Here is a 22,243-nt window from a genome sequence, read left to right as displayed (position 1 = left end):
GGCCCCCTCCTGCCCTCCCTGCACTGTCCCCATCCTAAGGCTCTGCACAGCTGTGGCCCCCTCCTGTCCTCCCCTGCACTATCCCCATCCTCAGGCTCTGCACATCTGTGGCCCCCTCCTGCCCTCCCTGCACTATCCCCATCCTCAGGCTCTGCACAGCTGTGGCCCCCTCCTGCCCTTTCCGCACTGTTCCCATCCTCAGGCTCTGCACAGCTGTGGCCCCCTCCTGCCCTTTCCGCACTGTTCCCATCCTCAGGCTCTGCACAGCTGTGGCCCCCTCCTGCCCTCCCTGCACTGTCCCCATCCTCAGGCTCTGCACAGCTGTGGCCCCCTCCTGCCCTTTCCGCACTGTTCCCATCCTCAGGCTCTGCACATCTGTGGCCCCCTCCTGCCCTCCCCACACTGTCCCCATCCTCAGGCTCTGCACAGCTGTGACCCCCTCCTGCCCTCCCTGCACTATCCCCATCCTCAGGCTCTGCACATCTGTGGCCCCCAGCCTGCCCTCCCTGCACTGTCCCCATCCTCAGGCTCTGCACAGCTGTGGCCCCCTCCTGCCCTTTCCGCACTGTTCCCATCCTCAGGCTCTGCACATCTGTGGCCCCCTCCTGCCCTCCCCACACTGTCCCCATCCTCAGGCTCTGCACAGCTGTGGCCCCCTCCTGCCCTCCCTGCACTGTCCCCATCCTCAGGCTCTGCACATCTGTGGCCCCCAGCCTGCCCTCCCTGCACTGTCCCCATCCTCAGACTCTGCACAGCTGTAGCCCCTTCCTGCCCTCCCTGCACTGTCCCCATCCTAAGGCTCAGCACAGCTGTGACCCTCTCCAGCCCTTCCTGCACTGTCCCCATCCTCAGGCTCTTAACAGCTGTAGCCCCCTCCCCTCCCTGCACTGTCCCCATCCTAAGGCTCTGCACATTTGCAGCCCCCACAGCCTGCATTCCCTGCACTTTCTTCATCCTCAGACTCTGCACAGCTGTAGCCCCCTCCTGCTCTCCCTGCACTGTCCCCAGCCTGCATTCCCTGCACTGTCCCCAGTCCTCTTCACAGCTGTGCATCTCACCTTATCTGTAAAGTGCCTCTCCCCTTAGTGTCTACACTTTCCCTGGGTTAGTGCAAGCTCCTCTTCTTCACTCCCCCCCCCCCCCCCCCCACACACACACACACACACAACCCACCCTTCCACCTCTCCTCCCCTTCTTCTCCTGCATGTGAATCAGCTGCCTCGCAACTCTCTCCTGCCCAATGTGGTTTTTCAGCCAGTGGGTGTCGTTGTAATTCCCCCTAATGCAGTGTCACTCCTTGAGATGACCTCAAGCAAAGCACAGCCTGAGAGCGTCATTCACTTTCTATAGTCAGACAGGAGAAGACAGTCCACCAACCAACTGGCTCATGTTCACAGGAGGGATGGGAGAGATCATCCTGCAGATGACTCCTCTGTACAGTCTTCACACCAGCTCCCCCAGGCACCACTGCCACTAATTTGCCAACAAAAGTTTCTCTCAACTTTATTTTATTTTCTCCAAAACTCTTTTGACTTTTTTCCCCCCTGCAGTTCTTTAATTCCTTCCTCAGGTAGAGCATTTTTTTTTCTCTTAAATTACTTTCAACTGTGTAATACTTTTTTTTTCTCCCCCTTCTGCTCTTTAGGTGAGAATTCCCTCTCGTTTAGAACCTGTTAACCTCTCCATCATCTCTCCCTGCTCAGAAGTTCTGATTTTTTGTGTTTTACATTATTTTTGGAATATACCTTTACGATTGTCTTTTAGGCTTGTTTTTTATCCCCCTCGCTTGTGCAGATCAAACCTCACAAGTTGGACACGATGCTTTTGAAAATCGTAACTTCATTTCTCTCTCGCTCTCCTTTTGGAACCCTTCTGCAAAAGCAAAAAAAAGTGATGTCATCTCTGTTTAATTTTGGTTGCTAGTCTGTTTTCAGCTATTTTTGCCATCTGTTTTAGTAACTCCTAGGTGACTAAAATATTTTATTTCATTTTTTCCCACTCCTGTGTCTAATTTGGTTTTCCCTCTCTCCGTTTTTTGCTAGGAGCAGCCCGTGGGGAGATCTGTGGTCGAGGCAGGGTTAAGCTGGATCCACGATGATGCTGAGAGGGCACTTTGCGCTGTTTGTTCTGGTTTCCTTGTCTTGTACGGCTCAAGAAGGCAGAGGAGGCTATGGGATGAACATGTTCTCCATCCAGTCGTCTCAGCCTGACCCTTGCTACGACGAGAACGGTAATCCCCGGAGGTGTATCCCGGACTTTGTGAATTCAGCTTTCGGGAAAGAGGTCAAGGTGTCCAGCTCTTGTGGAAAAAACCCTTCGAGGTACTGTGTGGTGACAGAGAAGGGCGAAGAAAAGTTTAAGAACTGTCACTTCTGTAATGCTTCAGACCCCAAAAAGGCTCACCCACCGTCCTTCTTAACAGATCTCAACAACCCTCACAACTTGACCTGTTGGCAATCGGAGAACTACATTCAGTACCCTCAGAATGTCACCCTCACGTTGTCCCTGGGGAAGAAGTTTGAGGTGACCTATGTGAGTTTGCAGTTCTGTTCTCCCCGTCCGGAGTCCATGGCCATCTTCAAGTCAATGGACTACGGAAAGTCGTGGGTACCGTTCCAGTTCTACTCGACCCAGTGCAGAAAGATGTACAACAAACCGAACAAGGCGATCATCACAAAGCAGAACGAGCAGGAGGCCATCTGTACGGACTCTCACACGGACATGCACCCTCTGTCTGGTGGCCTCATTGCTTTCAGCACTTTGGACGGACGCCCCTCGGCTCATGACTTTGACAACTCCCCGGTACTGCAAGACTGGGTAACCGCCACGGACATTAAGGTGGTCTTTAGCCGCCTTCACACTTTTGGTGATGAGAACGAAGATGACTCTGAGCTGGCCAGAGACTCGTATTTCTATGCTGTCTCTGACCTCCAGGTGGGAGGTCGTTGTAAATGCAATGGGCATGCATCAAGGTGCGTCAAGGACCGGGACGACAACCTTGTGTGCGACTGCAAGCACAATACCGCAGGACCAGAATGTGACCGCTGCAAACCTTTCCACTACGACAGACCTTGGCAGAGGGCGACTGCCAGGGAAGCCAACGAATGCGTGGGTGAGTAGAAGCTTGTTTCAGTTCACATGGTTACGGGGATGCTGGGAAGAGATGACCAGGGATAGTTTGTATCTGGGTGCACCCTAACCGTTGTCTGTCTTGTGTGGTGGAATTTCATGGAACAAAGTAACCCAAAAGGATGTTTGTCTATGGTAGCTTCTACTAAACCACTCATCGGAATTAGTGCTGTTCCTTCTGGCTATATGATTGTTTAGCTGGCAAAGAGCATAGTATTTAAGGGGTAACTCCGCTGGAAACTGCCTATTCAGGTTTTTTTAAGCACAACCTACAAACTATGGGTCAGTCGCCAATGCCTAGTATCCCTCTGGGCACCCAGGGTTGAAATCTTTACAACTTCCCTGCAGTGAGGAGAGCACTAAGGGGTCCTACTCTAGCTAGTGGGCTTTTTCCATCTGTTTAGTAAGGTTAAGAATGCAGCGGTAGAACTGAGACTCCATGGCAAATCCAGGGATAATAGTTGGAAGATTTTGCTACCAGAAAGACGAGACTATGCCCTGCTGGCCACTTAGAATTAGAGATGTTGGTTTTTTTGGTGGTTTAACCCATCCAATGACCATATGCAAAAAGATGTACATCAGATCATCTTAATGTTAGTATAGCCACATTTTGGAAACAATTTGGAAACTGCATTAATACAATCAGTTGATTTTATTGATGCAGTTTCCAAATAAATGTGTTGAGGGTTGTCATATTGATTAAAATATTTACATAGGTATTTATACTACATAGGTTGTATAATCAAATTGTAAGGCGTGTGGCCAACCTTAAGCTGGACACTAAAGATAGTAATACATTACACGATTTTCCATCGAGTGATTAAGCAATTAACTCTATCGGGCAATCAACTACATTGTGGTTGATCAAAAGTCGATTGACTAGTGGCCCACACACTGCAAGCGAGATCCTATGCCATACTTCATCACTAATCGAGCTGAACAAAGTTTTGCCTTTGTGCTCTGACACCAAAAATCGATTGTGTCAATCAAAATCATGCGTAGCCAATTCCTTCACGGTCGACTGATATTTTCCATTCTGTCCAATCGATTAGCTGATCAGACCAGATATCGTCCAGTTGCCATCGATCAAGCAGAATGGACCATAATAAATTCTCCCTCAATCCAATAAAATATTCAAATCGATTGGTCGATCATACAGGTAAACTAATGTTTGGTCACCATAACCATACAATTTTGATTGTATAATCTTGCCATGTCTGTGTGGTAGAATGGCTTGCAGATTGAGGATTCTTTGAATAGGGCATTTAAGTAGGAACTCAAACTAAATAAGGTTGATAAAATTGTACAACCGAGATTGAAAGTTAGTGGCCGGCTTTAGACTGCCCAGCTCTGATGTTTGGTAGAATGGCATTGTACAGGGGGGATATTCCTGAAAAGACCGCAATAGCTAACTCACCCCATTGCTGCACATTGTATATCTGTAATATCGAATTACCCTTTAATGCCTGGTACACACCATGCAACTTCCCGTCGGATCTTGTGTCGAATCAATCGTTTATAACAGGTCCGATCTGATTTCCAATCGTTTTTATGAGCATTTCTTTACGATCACGTCTGTAAAATATCCATCAGTAAAATGATCGGAAGTTAGATCACCCCTGTCAGAAGTTATCGATTTGACACAAGATCCGATGTGAAGTTGCATGGTGTGTGCCAGACAATAGGCCTGGCACATACCATGTCATTTTCTCATGAGATCAACTGGAAATTCCCTGTCAGTTCATAAATGTGATCCCTTTCTCAATCGCAAGCAGATTGGACATGCTGGAAATTATCGAACAACAGTAAATTGCCCGTCTGTCCGATGGGAAAGTTGTATGGTGTGTACCAGGCATTGGAGGGGATATGTAGATTGAATTACTTTAATAATACACTAGACGCAACCTGTTAAAATAGGTAATGTCACCATACAGGAACATAATCCAGCCAACAGATAGAACAGAAGAGTCTCACCTCTACGTACTTTATATCATTTTTTTTCCTCGGAAATAAAATTCTCTGGGTCAGGCAGTAATCAGGCAGTAGGTGTTTTTCCCAGTGCTGTACGCGAATGTAACGCAGGTTAATTGGATCATACTCTCATCTTGCAGCACTATGGTCCTAAGGTTCAACAAATCGGGGTCAGGGCACTGTCTGCATATGTTTGCCCACAAAAAAAACAAACAGAAAAAAACTGGCCGCATAGTTTTACTATGGAAGGGATTAGATTGTGAGCTCCTCTGAGGACAGTCAGTGACATGACTATGTACTCTGTAAAGTGCTGCAGAAGATGTCAGTGCTATATAAATACATAGTAATAATATGGTAGGACATTAGGCTATGACAGTGGTAGGATTAGATTGTGAGCTCTTCTGAGGACAGTCAATGACACAGCTATATACTCTGTACAGTGCTGTAGAAGATATCAGTGCTATATAAATACATAGTAATAATATGGTACGACATTAGACTGACTATGGAAGGGATTAGATTGTGAGCACCTCAGAGGAGAGTCAGTGAAATTGCTATGTACTATTTATACTGACCTCTTCTGCAGCACTTTACAAATACATAATAATAATACGGTAGGACATTAGACTATGACTATGGTAGGATTAGAGTGTGAGCTCCTCTGAGGACAGTCAGTGACATGACTATGTACTCTGTAAAGTGCTGCAGAAGATGTCAGTGCTATATAAATACATAATAATAATATGGTAGGACATTAGACTATGACTATGGTAGGATTAGAGTGTGAGCTCCTGTGAGGACAGTCAGTGACATGACTATGTACTCTGTAAAGTGCTGCAGAAGATGTCAGTGCTATATAAATACATAATAATAATATGGTAGGACATTAGACTATGACTATGGTAGGATTACACTGTGAGCTCCTCTGAGGACAGTCAGTGACATGACTATGTACTCTGTCCAGTGCTGCAGGAGATGTCAGTGCTATATAAATACATACTAATAATATGGAAGGACATTAGACTGACTATGGAAGGGATTAGATTGTTGCAGAAGATGTCAGTGCTATATAAATAAGATAATAATAATAATATGGTAGGACGTTAGACTATGACTATAGTAGGATTAGATTGTGAGCTCCTCTGAGGACAGCCAGTGACATGACTATGTACAGTGCTGCAGAAGATGTCAGTGCTATATAAATACATAATGATACTATGGTAGGACATTAGACTATGACTATGGTAAGATTATAGTGTGAGCTCCTCTGGGGACAGTCAGTGACATGACTATGTACTCTGTAATGTGCTGCAGAAGATGTCAGTGCTATATAAATACATAATAATAACATACTGTAAATTCAGTTAATTGCATCTTGAGCTTTAAATGCTACATATACCAGCTGTTTATTTGTAGCCCTGTAATCAGGTAAAAGATGTTAGTGATAAAGGCTGAAGGGGATAAAGCGTATTGGTTTATTTTATTTATTCATTTTAGCAGCATTTTTTATACATCCACCAAATTAAACTCTCGGCCTCTTCAGGCATATTATTGACATTTTGCATAAAATCAATCCAAATTTAATGATCACAAGAAAGGTCTGGATTTTTCAATAATTCTATCAGATAGTTGTAAAAGTCCTGGCGCTCCTTGCGTCAAGCAGTAGTGGAACGGTTGTTGCTTTGTCAGTAAAGTTTACAGTGCGGGGGATGGACAGACCGGCTGATAATGACAGGTGGGCAGAAACTGCAGGATAAGTGGAGCAGTTTCCCTGGGCAGCCAATCAGTATCCCCGTTTCATTTTCCAGCCTGTTTGGTTGCTCTGGGCAACTGTTGTAGTTATGCCATCATGTGATTTGATAAATCTGCCATCTGTAGTCGCCGGTAGCAGTCAATCACCTTCCAGAAGGGGTTCAGAATTTAACCGAGGATTGCTAATGCTTATCATCGTGTTGTGATGAAGCTTGCTAATATCCTTTGTATCTTCTACAAAATAGAGTGTTGAGAATTCCTTACTTCAGTCAGAGCCCGAGTATTCATCCTGCTTTGTTTCCAATGGTTATGTCCTTTACTATATCAGTCTGTAGCTGGCCAAAACTGATATTCCTGATGTGTTTGGCTGAGATTCTGTGGACAGGCAATGACAGTCAGTTCACTCAGGTGCGGAGTATGTCCTGTCCTATGGAGAGGGGAGGAGGAGAAGCTGGAGATTAGTTATATGCAGGAACAAATCAAAACGCTCAAAAATTTCACTACGATCAATCATTTATTTCCCATGTTCTGATGAGAGATTCCTGCAGCACTGTACAGAGTACATAGTCATGTCACTGACTGTCCTCAGAAGAGCTCGCAATCTAATCCTACCACAGTCATAGTGTCATGTCCTACCATATTATTATTATTATGTATTGATACCCTTTTGTGTCTTGGAATCCATTATACATTTTATTCATCATGTTACTTTTCTCACTGTAATTACCAATTTTGTATTTAGTACCAATCCTGTATTTTGTAAATTGGTGTCAGTGGCGTAGCTAAGGAGCTGTGGGCCCCGATGCAAGTTTTACATGGGGCCCCCCAAGCACTCTATACATAACAATTGATACGGCGCACCAAAATCTGCCAATGCAACTACTGTGTCAGAGGTGCAAGAAGGGGATGGGGAACAGTTTGCTAATGATTACCACTATTCAAAGTATCTATAGAAGTGATTATTATGAGCACAGGACTAAGAGAGCTAATACTGTAGTTAAGGGAGGGCCCTTCGGGGCCCCTCTGGCCCAAGGGCCCCGATGCGGTCGCAACCTCTGCAACCCCTATTGCTACGCCCCTGATTGGTGTACAGCATTTGTCTGTATTATTATGTATCCCCATGTGTGTTTCTTACTTTGTACAGCGCCACAAAATATGTTGGCGCTTTATAAATCAATAATTATATAGCACTGACATCTTCTGCAGCACTTTGCAGAATACTTAGGCCTCAATTCACTAAGATTTATCAAACACTTTATCAAACGTTTGACAATTTACCTCATGGGTAAAATCTAATTTTGAATTCACTAAAGTGTTATAGATTTATTGAACGTTTTATCGATAAAACATTCGATAAATCTAAAAACACCTTAGGGAATTCAAAATTAGATTTTCCCCATGAGCTAAATTGTCAAACGTTCGATAAAGTGTTTGATAAAGCTTTGTGAATTGAGGCCATAGTCATGTCACTGACTGTCCTCCGATGAGCTCCCAATCTAATCCCTGCCATAGTCATAGTCTAATGTCCTACCATATTATTATTATTATGTATTTATATAGCACTGACATCTTCTGCAGCACATTACAGAGTACATAGTCATGTCACTGACTGTCCTCTGAGGAGCTCCCAATCTAATCCCTGCCATAGTCATAGTCTAATGTTCTACCATATTATTATTATTATGTATTTATATAGCACTGACATCTCCTGCAGCACTTTACAGAATACATAGTCATGTAACTGACCTCAGAGGAGCTCACAATCTAATCCTACCATAGTCATAGTGCAATATCCTACCATGTTATTATGTATTTATATAGCACTGACATCTCCTGCAGCTCTGTACAGACTACATAGCCATGTCACTGACTGCCCTCAGAGGAGCTCACAATCTAATCCTACCATAGTCATAGTGCAATATCCTACCATATTATTATTATGTATTTATATGGCACTGACATCTCCTGCAGCACTTTACAGAGTACATAGTCATGTCACTGACTGTCCTCAGAGGAGCGCACACTCTAATCCCGCCATAGTCATAGTAATGTCCTACCATATTATTATTATTATGTATATATATAGCACTGACATCTCCTGCAGCACTTTACAGAATACATAGTCATGTCACTAACTGTCTTCAGAGGAACTTACAATCTACAGGTAAAATTTGTCAAATTAAAATATTGTGCAAAAGTATTTTTTTAAGTAATTCAACTTGTAAGGTAAAACTAATATGTGAAACAGACTCATTACATTCAAAGTGAGGTATTTCAAGTCTTTATTTGTTATAATTTTGATGATTATGGCTCACAGCTTATGAGAACCCCAAATTAAAATCTCAGACCATTGGAATATTGTGAAAATGTTCCATATTCTCGGCTCAAAGTGTCTGACTCTAATCAGCTAATGAATCCAAAACACCAGCAAAGGCTTCCTATTTCATATATTAGTTTCACCTTTTAAGTTGAATTACTGAAATAAATGGACTTTTGCACGATATTTAAATGTTTCGAGTTTCACCTGTAATCCTATCATAGTCCTAGTCTAATGTCCTACCATATTATTATGTATTTATATAGCACTGGCATCTTCTGCAGCACATTACAGAGTACATAGTCATGTCACTGACTGTCCTCAGAGGAGCTCACAATCTAATCCTACCATAGTCATAGTCTAATGTCCTCCCATATTATTATGTATTTATGTAGCACTGACATCTTCTGCAGCACTTTACAGATTACACGGTCATGTCACTGGGACTATGGTAGGATTAGATGTGAGCTCCTCTGGGGACAGTCCCCAGAGGAGCTCACATCTAATCCTACCATAGTCCTAGTCTAATGTCCTCCCATATTATTATGTATTTATGTAGCACTGACATCTTCTGCAGCACATTACAGGGTACATAGTCATGTCACTGACTGTCCCCAGAGGAGCTCACAATCTATTACTGTCATAGTCCTAGTCTAATGTCCTACCTTATTATTATGTATTTATATAGCAATGACATTCCCTCCAGCACTTTACAGTGAACATAGTTATGTCACTGATACTTTTAAAGAGCAGTTAGTCTGACTCTAGCCAGCTTAGGAATAAAATAACACAAGTTAATGTGAAGGTGACTTTAAATAATTTGGTTTATAGGTATTTGATTAAAAGACATTCCAAAAACTGATCAAAATTACGGTGAATAAAACAATAGCAGAGATAGAGAAAAGCGGTTATCATTTCAAATACATTCCATTCTCTGTGAACCGAGCTGCACATTTGGGACTTTTGGTATAAAAACTTTGGAATGGAAGATCACCTGTGTGCTCATTATTTGCATGTCGCCAATTGTTGCATTCCTCTGCGGCCTTGCGCCACTTCGGACACATTTTCAAAAACAAATAGTTTTTTTAATTATATTTTATACTGGTGCCTAATATATCCTAAAAAATGTTAAATACTAAAATAATATAAGTCTAAAAAATAGACATTTTTCACAGTTCTGGTTCTTTAATTTTTTTCCCCAGTCATTTAAAAGAGTTCAAGTCTTGCTTGTAGTCCTCCGTGGCGAAATCGACAAGCTTTTCAGCTGCCGATAGTCCTCCACATTGTGAAATGAGAAAATAGCTTGGATGGATTTATCCTATCAAAACAGAAAATAGTTGTTACTTGTCCTGATTCTCTGGAGGAAGTCAAGAAAATAGTCATCGGAGAAAAAAATAAAAAGTTCAAAAATACAAAAACCTCTGGCTTATCTTATCAGAAGACGCGAGCAGTTTTTAAAGTTTCCCCAGCGGTTTGTAGTGGATAGACCCGCAGATTATTTCGGGTGATGTCAGAGAGGAGTCTCGACCGTGCGAAACTGATAGCAAATTTGGCCCCAATTCACTTTTCCAGAGAGGCACGGTCAGCCTGTATTCTACCCCCGGAATGTCTCTACGCTTCGTTAATTAACTAATGAAGCCAGGGAGAAAATTGCACTGCAAAGGATACCTGTCTGGGCTGTCTGCCCTGGATTATATGACAGGGAGGGAATTTGGGCCAATCAATAAAATAGAGACCAAAAAATAACTTGTTAAAACTTTGTCTCGTTAAAGTTTTTTTATTTTTATACAGCGGTAAAATATTTAATATTTACTTGTATGGGAGGAGAGTAAAGGAACGGAAAAATTCCACAGCCAGGAATCTGAACTCCTAATTTTATAAGGATTTAATTAAATATTCCTACTGTTTTTTTCTTGCGCCATTTTATTCCGAATAGTTCTGCGCGCTACTACATTTTTTTCTCCAGTATTTTTGGAAGGTACAAATATCGCTGCCAAACTTTGTAGGTACTTTCACTATACATTTTTGGCCGTAATTTAACGCCAAAATAGGTGTCCTTTTATTTCTTTATTTTAATCTTTATTTGAATAATCTCTTTATTTTGCAAAGGCCTGGTACATACTATGCAATTTTTATTTCAGATCCTATTTCTGATCGACAAATGATCAGATAAAAATAAACAGCCTATTGACTGCCAGGGACGGATTCTAGCTCAGAATGTATCTCTTTCTCAATCGAAAGCATGCGGGAAAATATTGATTGAAATACTGGCTATCGTTCCGTGTCTATGTCCTTTCAATCGATATCCAATTGGAAAAAAGTATTGTAAATCTGATTGGAATTTGAAAAAAATGGCATACGTGTACACTAGCTTTCTTCTATATCCTATATATTTCCTATATATCGATGTCCAATCTGAAAATTGATCTGATCACATGCTGAAATAGCATCTAAAGTGACAATTGCGTGATGTATAATAGGTTTTATTCTCTGTTGTGTATGTTTTGCGATATCGCTGTCCTTTCTCTACTTTCCTCTAACTTTTAGACATTTTATATTAAAACGTACTGACATGAGTTTTATCTCCCCAGATTGTATTCTGGCCCCTTATCTCTGTATGTTATGTCGGTCTTTTATCTCTACGTATTTATTTTAATAGACCTCTTTCCCCTCCGGCATGTTTCCTGTAAGACTTTATCGTACAGATTTGACACTTTGACGCACGCCCAGCCCGCAGTCTAATTTCCGATAAGACATTTCTCATGCATCCCTCTGAGCTATTCTTACGCGAGCTGTATGTGTGTTTGGATCTATGTAGGTTGCATTATAATGTGTTTCCATAGAATTCTGTCTGACCGCAGAGAAAGTTCCCCTGACGCATACGAGAGATACACCACAACTCTGTACACATATGTTGCACTTGACTTGTAAGTACTCGCATACAGATATAGTTTTGGAAGCGTCCCACTCTGAGGAGGTACAGTACTTTTTTCAAGGCAAATTGTTTATAATATAACTATTAACTATCTGCAATGCACAAAGCTTTGTGCCTTGTACATGAGCCATTTTGGCATTATTCCATTTTTTATCACCTTGCAGGGTTTACACGATGGTCTTCCTGTGCTGAAGGCCTGTGCTTCTTGCCTGAGAGGACAGCAATTATGTGAATTGTCAAAACCCCTACCTTTATCCAGCCATTACCCACAGGCAGTAGCTGTGGGTGTGGGAGTACCAGCTAGTCTCTTCATCTGACCACAGAGGATCATGTGACCTCTGTGCAAGTGCGTAAGGTATAGGGACTGGAAGCATCAAGGCAGAAGTACCACCAGACCCCACTTGGATGGATAAGAGGAAGTGAGGTAGACAGGCAGGGTTGGCAATATAACGTGGTGTAAGGAAGCGCAGTACCAAATTTGTCCAGCAGGAGTTGTCCAAATGTCGAGGGTCATACGTGGGAGGTCAGAGGTTCATGTTATATCAAGGGATAGGCAAAAGCAGGTCGAGGTGCACAGACAATGTCAGTTGAGGTGGCAAACACTAGGTCAGTGCTCAGGCAAGGTCATTTCAAACGAGCAGTACGATAATCACACCCAATGGAGTAGCACATAAGTGACAAAATCCTATTGTGGGCGGGGATGCACTGCACAGAGCGGAGCTTTATCGGGGAGTTGACCAATCTTGCTGGGCTACAAGTCCCAGCAGCTCATTGGCTGCACTAATAACAGACTGGTTGAAAACACTGTTTAATAACTCTCCTATGGCTGCTGCTGGTGCTACTGGAAGGAGTAAGGAGTACATGGGCACCATTCATGAGCACGCACACTCGAACACGTCCACCCGGGAGCACACATGTTGGCTGGGGGACCACTTCTTCGGAGTATGCTTAGCCAATATCAGAAACCTGATGTGTTTCGTGAAGCAATGTTCACTTCCTCAGGAGAGTTTGATAGGTGAAAGGGAAACCATAAAGTACTGGACAATTCTTCCATTAGTACAGATCAGGATTCATTGGAGATGACTGCAGCACAATACATTTATCCAGGAAGAAAGACTGAAAAATAATTAATGTTTCTATGTAGCAAACAATGCCGATAATAATTGTCACATAAAGTTTATTATCTTCCAGTAAAACTTAGTAAACTGTAGTATAACAATGTATAAACTGTAGTATAACAATGGCATCCTATTCAGCTGCTCGCTGTACGACTGACGGTTGATGAACAAGGCTTGTGAGGTTCTTCTCAGGGTTTCGTTTTTATAAATGGCTTATTAGTAAAGATGGTCGGTGAGATGCAAATATTCCATGCATGCAAACGTCAGGCAGGGTTCATGCTTGTTTAACCACTTCAAGTCTACTGGCTTACACCCCCCTAGTGACCAGGATATTTTACAATTAAAGCGGATCCGAGATGAAAAACTAACTATAACAAGTAACAGCAAATATAGCTGCAAATAGCTTTAATAGAAAATGATTATTTCTTCCTGTGATACAATGACAGCAGCCATGTTGTTTGTAAAGATTACACAGAGGCAGGCTTATCTGTATCTTGATCACTAAGCCTGTGAAAAGAACCTAATCCCCACTCCTCCCTCCTCCCTCTGCCTCTGAAATCAATGGCTAGTAACACCTCCTCCTCCTCCTGCCCAGACTGAGCTCCCATGAGCCCTTGCTATTGAAAACCTGTGGGCGTGGTTTATTTAGTTTATAGGGAATTAGAGTATTAAAACAAAGCAAAAAAGTATTTGGCTTGAGGAATGCCCTATAAACAATAGGAAAGGAACACAATTATGCAATGAGTAAAAGTTCATCTGGATCCACTTTAAGTGCTCTGCAGTTTTAAAAGCTTGCTGCAGAGCCATACGATGTAGCACACAAATGATTCCTCCCCCCCCTTTTCTGCCCACCAACAGAGATTTCCGTTGGTGGGCTCTGATCGCTGCTGCCATGGGTATTTTTTTGTGTTATTATTATTAATGTATTTATATTATATTTTTGAACTAATTTGACTGTTTTTTTGTTTATTTTTATTACACCCCTTCCCCCGCCAGCCAATCACAGTGATCGGCTCTAATAGACATCAGCCTATGAGAGCCGATCGCTCTCTGAGCCTCTCCAGGGAACAGCCGAGTGACACTGCTGTCCCCAGTACAGGGCTGCTGTAGATCGCAGCGCTTTACCATGTAAATAGACGGCGCCCTCTAATGGCTCATACTCACGGGCTACAAATTGTTGCTGTCGCTAGCACACGGGAGCGTGTGCGCGACAGATAGGCGACAGCTCGTCGCCAGTTCCCTCCGCATACACACGGCAGAGGGACCTGGCAACTGATGCGACGGAAGCTGTCGCCGACGTTCCTCCCCCCGCCGGAAGCTCAGGGTATTCCCTGCTGGTTGCTGTCGCTAGTCCGCATACACACCGGATTAGCGACAGTTGCGGCGAAGTTGCGCGGCAACTGTCGCCAGGCGATTGACCACGCCACTCGCCTGGCGACAGCAGCGATGAGCGACAGTTCGGGGTGCGCGCCCGTGTTGCGCCTCATACTCACGGGCGACCTGTCGCCGCAACACACGCGCGCCACGTGGTTGCGGCGACAATTGTAGCCCGTGAGTATGGGTCATAACAGTCTCCTAGCGGTGATCGCCGCTGGTAGACTGATGACGGAGCGGAGCACCATCACCCACTTTGGGATGCGCACGCGATCCCCAGCAAAACACACCCCCCGCAGTTCGCGGCAATTGGCGTTGAGCGGTCCTGGGGCAGCCACCTTGCAATCGACATTAGGCGCTCGCAAGGTGGTTAAAATCATGCGTGATTTGCGTTTTTAGAAAATGTAATTGCCGCACACGTAATGTATTTTAATGGCAAGGCATTCTGTTTGCCGCCAAACTACAAATTTCCAGTCACATTTTTTTCTGCATTTAAAAATTCAGATGGCAGCTGGCTTATTTTTTTTTTTTGTGCGATGTGCAATTCATGTTTCAGGCTTCTTTCACACTAAGACGTTGCGTTAGGTGCTACGTGAAAGGTCGCATAATGTGCACCTAACACAACGCATGATGGTGGTGGCAGAGGACGTTAGCAAAGAGCCGCGTTAAGCGGCTCTTTGATGCGTCCGTGATGCGTATTATAGTACGCATGCGCTGGTGGAGACCACGTGAGCGGAACACTCCGCATCACGTGGTCCCGCCAGTGACATCAGCACAGTGCAGTGAATATTAATTAGCCATGTGGATAATCACTGCGCCTGTGCAAGCAGGCTAACGCGGCAAAGCCGCTCTAACGCCGTAGCATGCTGCACTTTAGATTGACGTGCAGCGTTACATGTAACGCAACGTGGGCACTGTGAACAGCCCATTGCAGTTACATTGCTGTGCGTTGGGGAGCGTTACAGGCTGCTCTAATGTGCGCCTGTAACGTCTCACTGTGAAAGCAGCCTCAATGCAAGTCAATGGGAACGCAGAAATTGTACATTGTGCATTTTGCTCTAAATTGCATGCGACTTTTTTTTTTCAGTTCTTGAAATTTATTTTTCATGTAAATCAACTAAGATTGCAATGCAAAGTTTTTGCGTACAAATGCATATAAAAATTGCAAAGCGTACAAAAGTAAAAAAAAAAAATTTGAAAAATCGCAACCGCAGAGTGGAGAATGGCATGCATAAAATGCAAGGACCGGTTTTAAACGCCCCTAATGCCTATTGTATGTAGCTTGCAAATGGGCCAATCAAATTCACTTCCTGGTGACCTGTGATTGGTCCATTCCAAGCTACAGTAAACATGCATTTTATTTGTTTACAAGAGAGGTAAAACGAGGGTAAATAAACAGGTTGGTTTTAGAATGGAGAAGAATTAGCTGGACTGATTAGAGTGTTTGTTTTGGATCTGACTTCCCCACAAATATGAAAAATAAACGATAAAAACACAAAATGAGCTCGGAGTGGATTTTCAGAATTCCTGGCTTTGGCAGTTCCTTGTGTATCTATTTATTTTCATGAAACGGCTATTAATATTGAGACACAACCTGAAAATTCCATCCTTGTCAGTGTTCTCCCCAGAATTTTTTTCCGGCCGGGTGGCATGAAAAAGTTGCCGGGTGGGGCAAGATGAGAGAATGCAGGGCTGCTGCTTCTCTGCACAACTTTGCTAACAGCAGAGGAGGAGGTGAGCAGATGACAGCCGGGTGGTCACCAAAACTAGCCGGGTGGAGCACCCGGCTCAAAGAGCCTGGGGAGAACACTGCTTGTACTGGGCGCGCTGTGTCTGATCCCATCTATTATCTGCTTTCAGAGTACAAAATGGGCTTTGAAATGATTTTACAGCAACGTGCCGGGCTATGATACAAATGTGCCGTATACCCGGTACCAACCAATCGCTTCCAGGGCGGGGGTGTAAAAATTGCACCCCCACCCCCCAGTAGACTTTCGCACACTGTTGCAATGAGGTAGCCAGAGGTGCCACCTAGTATTAGGTTGCCACAGGTCGCCCCCAATATTAGGTAGCAAGATGCAGCCTACCCCTCATATAGGCAGCCATTGAGCCACCCCCCCTCCCACTATATAGGTAGCCAGAGAGCCCTCACCAGTATAGGTTGCCAGACAGCGCCCCTCTTCATATAGGTAGCCAGTGATTCCCTCCCAATATAGGTAGCCAAAGAGCTTCTCCACCCTCAATATAGGTAGTTAGAGAGCCTCTCTGCATAGGTAGTAACTCACCTGTCCAGGACACACATGCTACCTATCTTCTTCTTCCTAGGCGTCCTTCTCATTGGTAACAGCAAGGCACTCAATTTGGCCTGAGGAAGTGGCAGGGACCCCCAAAACGCGTTGCCAGTGCTATTGACGTTCATATTTATATAACTTTGTCTCCATTGAGGTAAGCCACCTCAAATTTTATTTATTTCATTGTTTTTAATTCATTTTATCATTTTCTTGGCGCCTTTTCATCCAGTCGTCCTTTATTAGGCTAAATTGCAAGCTGCAAACAAATTTGCATGCAGTTTGGAATTACGTGCACCTGATTGACCCATCGACCCCATTGCTGGAGGTTTCTGAGAAGGTCATGAAGATCTGTTATTTGGTGCTGCAGAGATTTTTATTTTTTTTTGTAAAATCTTACCAAAGCCTTATTTAGGCATAATTTATTACAAATCTTGCTCTATTGCTCTCCTAAACGCATAAAGAGCCTGGACTGGAGTTTATAAAGTGTGTCTGCGGGAAGGGGGAAGGATTTCACGAAGAGCGCTGCAGATTAATCTGTATATAGAAGGTTGTCACTGGAGGAACGGAGTAATGAATAGAGATTCTGCTTCCAGAACAGGCTGTACCCGCGGCAGCAGCGGCGGTAACGCCAGGTCGCCTGTACAGAACATAAAAGTTTATGGAAGTAACACACAGGCCGTTAGATGTTACAATGTCCATGAAATATTTATAGCAAACGCTTAGGTCCGAAAATCGGGATGAAATTGTTTTATGGCCTTGTCACTGCAACACATAAAAAGCTGACAGGCGGGAGGAGCCATCCCCTTATAACTGCCAAGATGCCGGCCAAGAGATTAAACTGTTATCACTCAGCTGCCTCCGAGGAATCGGCCGCCCCAGGATCCGCGAAACGCCAACCACAGGATTCTGCATTTCCTCTCCAGAGTCTCTGTTTTTTTTTTCTCATTTAGTTTTGGACGTCTTTGTTTTTTTGTCAGTCAGGTATTTTCTTAAAGGAAAAGGGACCTGAGAGGAGTGTTCCTGCTAAATAATGCCAGTCGCTTGGTTGTCCTGACGATCTTTAGGCTTCAGTAGTGTCTAAAACAAGCGTGCAGCTGGAAGAGTCCCACCTGGAGCAAGCGTGCAGCTGGCGGAGTCCCGCCTGGAGCAAGCGTGCAGCTGGCGGAGTCCCACCTGGAACAAGCGTGCAGCTGGCGGAGTCCCGCCTGGGGCAAGCGTGCAGCTGGCGGAGTCCCTCCTGGAGCAAGCGTGCAGCTGGCGGAGTCCCACCTGGAACAAGCGTGCAGCTGGCGGAGTCCCGCCTGGAGCAAGCGTGCAGCTGGCGGAGTCCCGCCTGGAGCAAGCGTGCAGCTGGCGGAGTCCCGCCTGGAGCAAGCGTGCAGCTGGCGGAGTCCCGCCTGGAGCAAGCGTGCAGCTGGCGGAGTCCCGCCTGGAGCAAGCGTGCAGCTGGCGGAGTCCCGCCTGGAGCAAGCGTGCAGCTGGCGGAGTCCCGCCTGGAGCAAGCGTGCAGCTGGCGAAGTCCCGCCTGGAGCAAGCGTGCAGCTGGCGGAGTCCCGCCTGGAGCAAGCGTGCAGCTGGCGGAGTCCCGCCTGGAGCAAGCGTGCAGCTGGCGGAGTCCCGCCTGGAGCAAGCTTGCACCTGGCAGAGTCCCGCCTGAAGCAAGCGTGCAGCTGGCGAAGTCCCGCCTGGAGCAAGCGTGCAGCTGGCGGAGTCCCGCCTGGAGCAAGCTTGCACCTGGCAGAGTCCCGCCTGAAGCAAGCGTGCAGCTGGCGAAGTCCCGCCTGGAGCAAGCGTGCAGCTGGCGAAGTCCCGCCTGGAGCAAGCGTGCAGCTAGCGGAGTCCCACCTGGAACAAGCGTGCAGCTGGCGGAGTCCCACCTGGAACAAGTGTGCAGCTGGCGGAGTCCCACCTGGAGCAAGCGTGCAGTTGGCGGAGTCCCACCTGGAGCAAGCGTGCAGCTGGCGGAGTCCCACCTGGAACAAGCGTGCAGCTGGCGGAGTCCCACCTGGAGCAAGCGTGCAGCTGGCGTAGTCCCAATATCCAATCTGCATACTGGTTCTGGGTCCATAGGTCTGAAAGCATTAAGACAGTGGATGAGTACAGGAGCCAGATGAGCAGCATGATAAGGGAATACGTTATTTCAAGTGTTCTTGAGAAATTCTTGTGATTGGCTGAACTGCATTGGGGAACAAGTGCCATTTGGTTGGTATGTTATGTAACCTAAGGAGTGTTTGTAGCGAAACATGCCAGATTGATGCTCGGCCACCCACTCAGATGTAAATACAAGGGAGAGATGCCCCCCACTGCCTGTGCCAAATGCTGGCAGCTGCCCACTAGCAGCCGGCAGATCCATGGGAGGAGAGGTGCTGAATGCACCCACTGCCCCTTATGAAAAGGCTTGGTGCTCCCGCCAGTGCCTGAAACATGTTGCAGTGACTCTGCAGTGCGGTGGAACGTGCTGATCAGCTCACTGCCAGCCTGAGTAATGATCTGTGGGTTGTCGTGGAGAGTTGTAGAGAAGAGACATCACCATTAAAATTGTCATATTGTAATACCAGATCAGAGTTCAGTAGTTTAAGCTTCCTTACAAGTTTTTCATCCACTCTGGAATATTTTTGGATTCTGGTGGAATCTAGACCATTAGACCATAGGTGTTCACTTTGATGACTTTGTTACCCTCTTCTGGTTGTCACCTTCCTTTTTTATTTCCCATCCTCCTTATCCTTTCACTCCATCCCCCCCCCCCCCCCCCACCCCACCCCTTTTTTTTTCTAAATCTCTCTCCTTCCCTTTCATATGCCTTTTATTTCCTCTGCCTTTCCTTTCCCTCTGCCTTTTCTTCCATTACCTCCTGCCTTTCTTTCTTTTTAATCTTTCTTTCCTTCTCTTCCCTCTGCCTTCCCTTTCCTCATTTCCTCTCCAACACCTCCCCCTCCCCTCCCCTCCCCACCACCACCTTTCCCCTTTCCTCCCCTGCCTTTCCTTCTCTTCCTTCTGTATTTTCTCAACTTCTCTTTCCCTTTCCTTCCATCTGCCTTCCCTTCTCTTCCCTCTGTCTTTCCCTCCCTTTCCTCTGCCCCTCCTTTCCTCCCCTATCAGTGATGTAGCTACAATTCAATGCACCCCCCCCCCTTTCCTCCCCTTGCTGACCTTCACAGCCTGGGGTCCCTCTCACGGGCTCATAAAACAAGTGTGGCTGTTGTGATCTTCACACCCGAGTGTGGCCATAAAAACACCTGATCTCAAGTATAGCCCCCTGTATCAGAGGAAGGGAAGTAGTCCCCCCCCCCCCCCCAAGCTCTGGGCTCCCTTACCTGTGGTTGCTGGGGCTGCTCCTCTCTAGTTACGCCCCTGTCCCCTATGCTTTTCCTTCTCTTTCTTCTGCATTTCCTTCTCTTCAGGGCCGGATTTATCATAAAGCACTGTAGGCGCATGCCTACAGGCGCCTTATGTGGCAGAGGCGGCTCCCCTCCCTTTCGCAATGTTTCCTCTTTCGGCAGAGCTGGAGGGCGATGTCAGTCACCACTTAGCTCCAGTCTTGCAGCCGCAGGCACGTAGTTAGGGGTGGAGATCCGAGGCTTAATCTGTGCCTCCTATGAAAATGAGAGTAGCGTGGTGGGCAGTGTGGGCATTGCATCCTCACTGCACTGCACCCACTCTGGCCACATAGATTGCCATTTGCTGCCTGCTCCTCTCATCTTGGTGGGGGTTGGGTTTGAGACAGTGTAAGGTGGTGACTTTCTAAGGTAGCGAGTTGTGTTTAACCCCCGATCATGTGTAGCCCCAATCCAATTGTGTATAGCCTGTAGGGCCATTTATATAATTATTAGAATTATTTTTATTATTGAAGTACAGGAGATCTTGCCCAAGATTTTGCTGGGCAGGCCCAGTCTTTGATTTACACCATGCTAGGTTCATGTACATTAAGTTCTTTATGTGATATAAGAAAATAAGGGCTGGGATTGGGGGTGTGGCCTGCTTCTCTTCCATCTGCCAATATTGTTGTTCCCTCTGATTTTCCTCATCCTCCCTCTGCGTTTTTCTTCTCTGTCCTCCTGCTTTCCTTTCCCTCGGCTTTTCCTTATCTTTCTTCTGCATTTTTCTTCTCTTCCCTCTTCCTTTCCCTCTGCCTTTACTTCTCTCCCCCCTGCCATCTCTCCCCCACCTGTCCTTTCCCTCTGCCTTTCCTTCTCTTCCCTCTGCCTTTCCTTCCTTCTCCCCGGCCTTTCCTTCTCTTCCCTCTGCCTTTCCTTCCTTCTCCCCGGCCTTTCCTTCTCTCCCCCCTGCCTTCTCTCCCCCACCTGTCCTTTCCCTCTGCCTTTCCTTCTCTTCCCCCGCCTTCTCTTCCCTCTGCCTTCTCTCCCCCGCCTGTCCTTTCCATCTGCCTTTCCTTTCCCCCTGACTTTCCTTCTCTTCCACCTGCCTTTCCTTCTCTCCCCCCTGACTTTCCTTCTCTTCCCCCTGCCTTTCCTTTCCCCCTGACTTTCCTTCTCTTTCCTCTGCCTTTCCTTCTCTTCCCCCCCAGCGTTTTCCTCTCTTCCCCCCGGCGTTTTCTTCTCTTCCCCCTGCCTTACCTTTCCCTCTGCCTTTCCCTTTCCTTCCCTCTGCCTTTCCTGTCATTCTCTTCCCTCTCTCCCTATTTCCATCCCGTCCTTCTCTTTCTACTCTCCCCCAGGTCTGTCCTATTTTCTCTCAGGGAATATTTCCCTTGCTCGAAGCATTGCTGGTGATTTTTCAGTCTGGGGAGGAGGAGTGGACAGCTTCTGCTTGTGGACTGTCAGCTCCATTGAGAACAAGTGGTGTAGAACCATTCTGAGTATAAAACGTTACTCTTGTCTGTGATGTTGTCCTCCTGCTCTGCCAGAGTACATGGCTGTGATGGCATCACCTCTGCTCCAGTGCGGGCGGCTCCCACCTGCTGATCCAACACAAGTGCTGCCAGAATCCTGGACAGGCCAGAGAAGTAGATCCTGTGCTGGATCTCATCACTGTGTGTTCCTCGCAGCCTGTGCTGAGCTGTGACAATAAGTGAAAGCAATGGCAATACCAACATGACAGAGGCTGTAATCCTTCTCCATTATAATCAGAACCATAGACACAGCTTCTTTGGCCGTAGTTGTATTTTACCCTCCTCAGTGCACAGTGCAGTAAGCACTGGTAAGTTCTGCATTTTGACAAGCAACCCTGTAGTTCAACCTCCCGGGTATTTTATTGTTAATAAAGATGAATTGGAGCTTATGCCATATTTCACACGTATATTTTATACTTGAAGCAGCTGTAGCAGAGAAATTTTGGAAGATTGATCATACGACCTTGGAGCACATATGTTAGCATAGTTATACCCCAGTGACATAAT

The 22,243-nt window shown here is 45.6% G+C and overlaps 1 protein-coding gene across 2 annotated transcripts in view; it reads left to right on the top strand.

The window, feature by feature from the left end:
• The window catches only part of NTN1 (netrin 1), a 431,580-nt gene that overhangs the window by 276,072 nt on the left and 133,265 nt on the right, over positions 1–22,243 (top strand). For both annotated transcript variants that reach the window (XM_068263271.1, XM_068263272.1), the window contains one exon: positions 2,043–3,112. In XM_068263271.1, coding sequence (XP_068119372.1) covers positions 2,095–3,112 — 1,018 coding nt within the window. In that variant the 5' untranslated portion in view covers positions 2,043–2,094. The remainder of the gene's footprint in view (positions 1–2,042; positions 3,113–22,243) is intronic.

This window comes from Hyperolius riggenbachi, chromosome 12 (assembly GCF_040937935.1).
Source record: "Hyperolius riggenbachi isolate aHypRig1 chromosome 12, aHypRig1.pri, whole genome shotgun sequence".
Classification (NCBI taxonomy): Eukaryota; Metazoa; Chordata; class Amphibia; order Anura; family Hyperoliidae; genus Hyperolius; species Hyperolius riggenbachi.
Note: the sequence above shows the minus strand (reverse complement) of the source record. Positions and strands in the feature narration are given on the sequence as shown.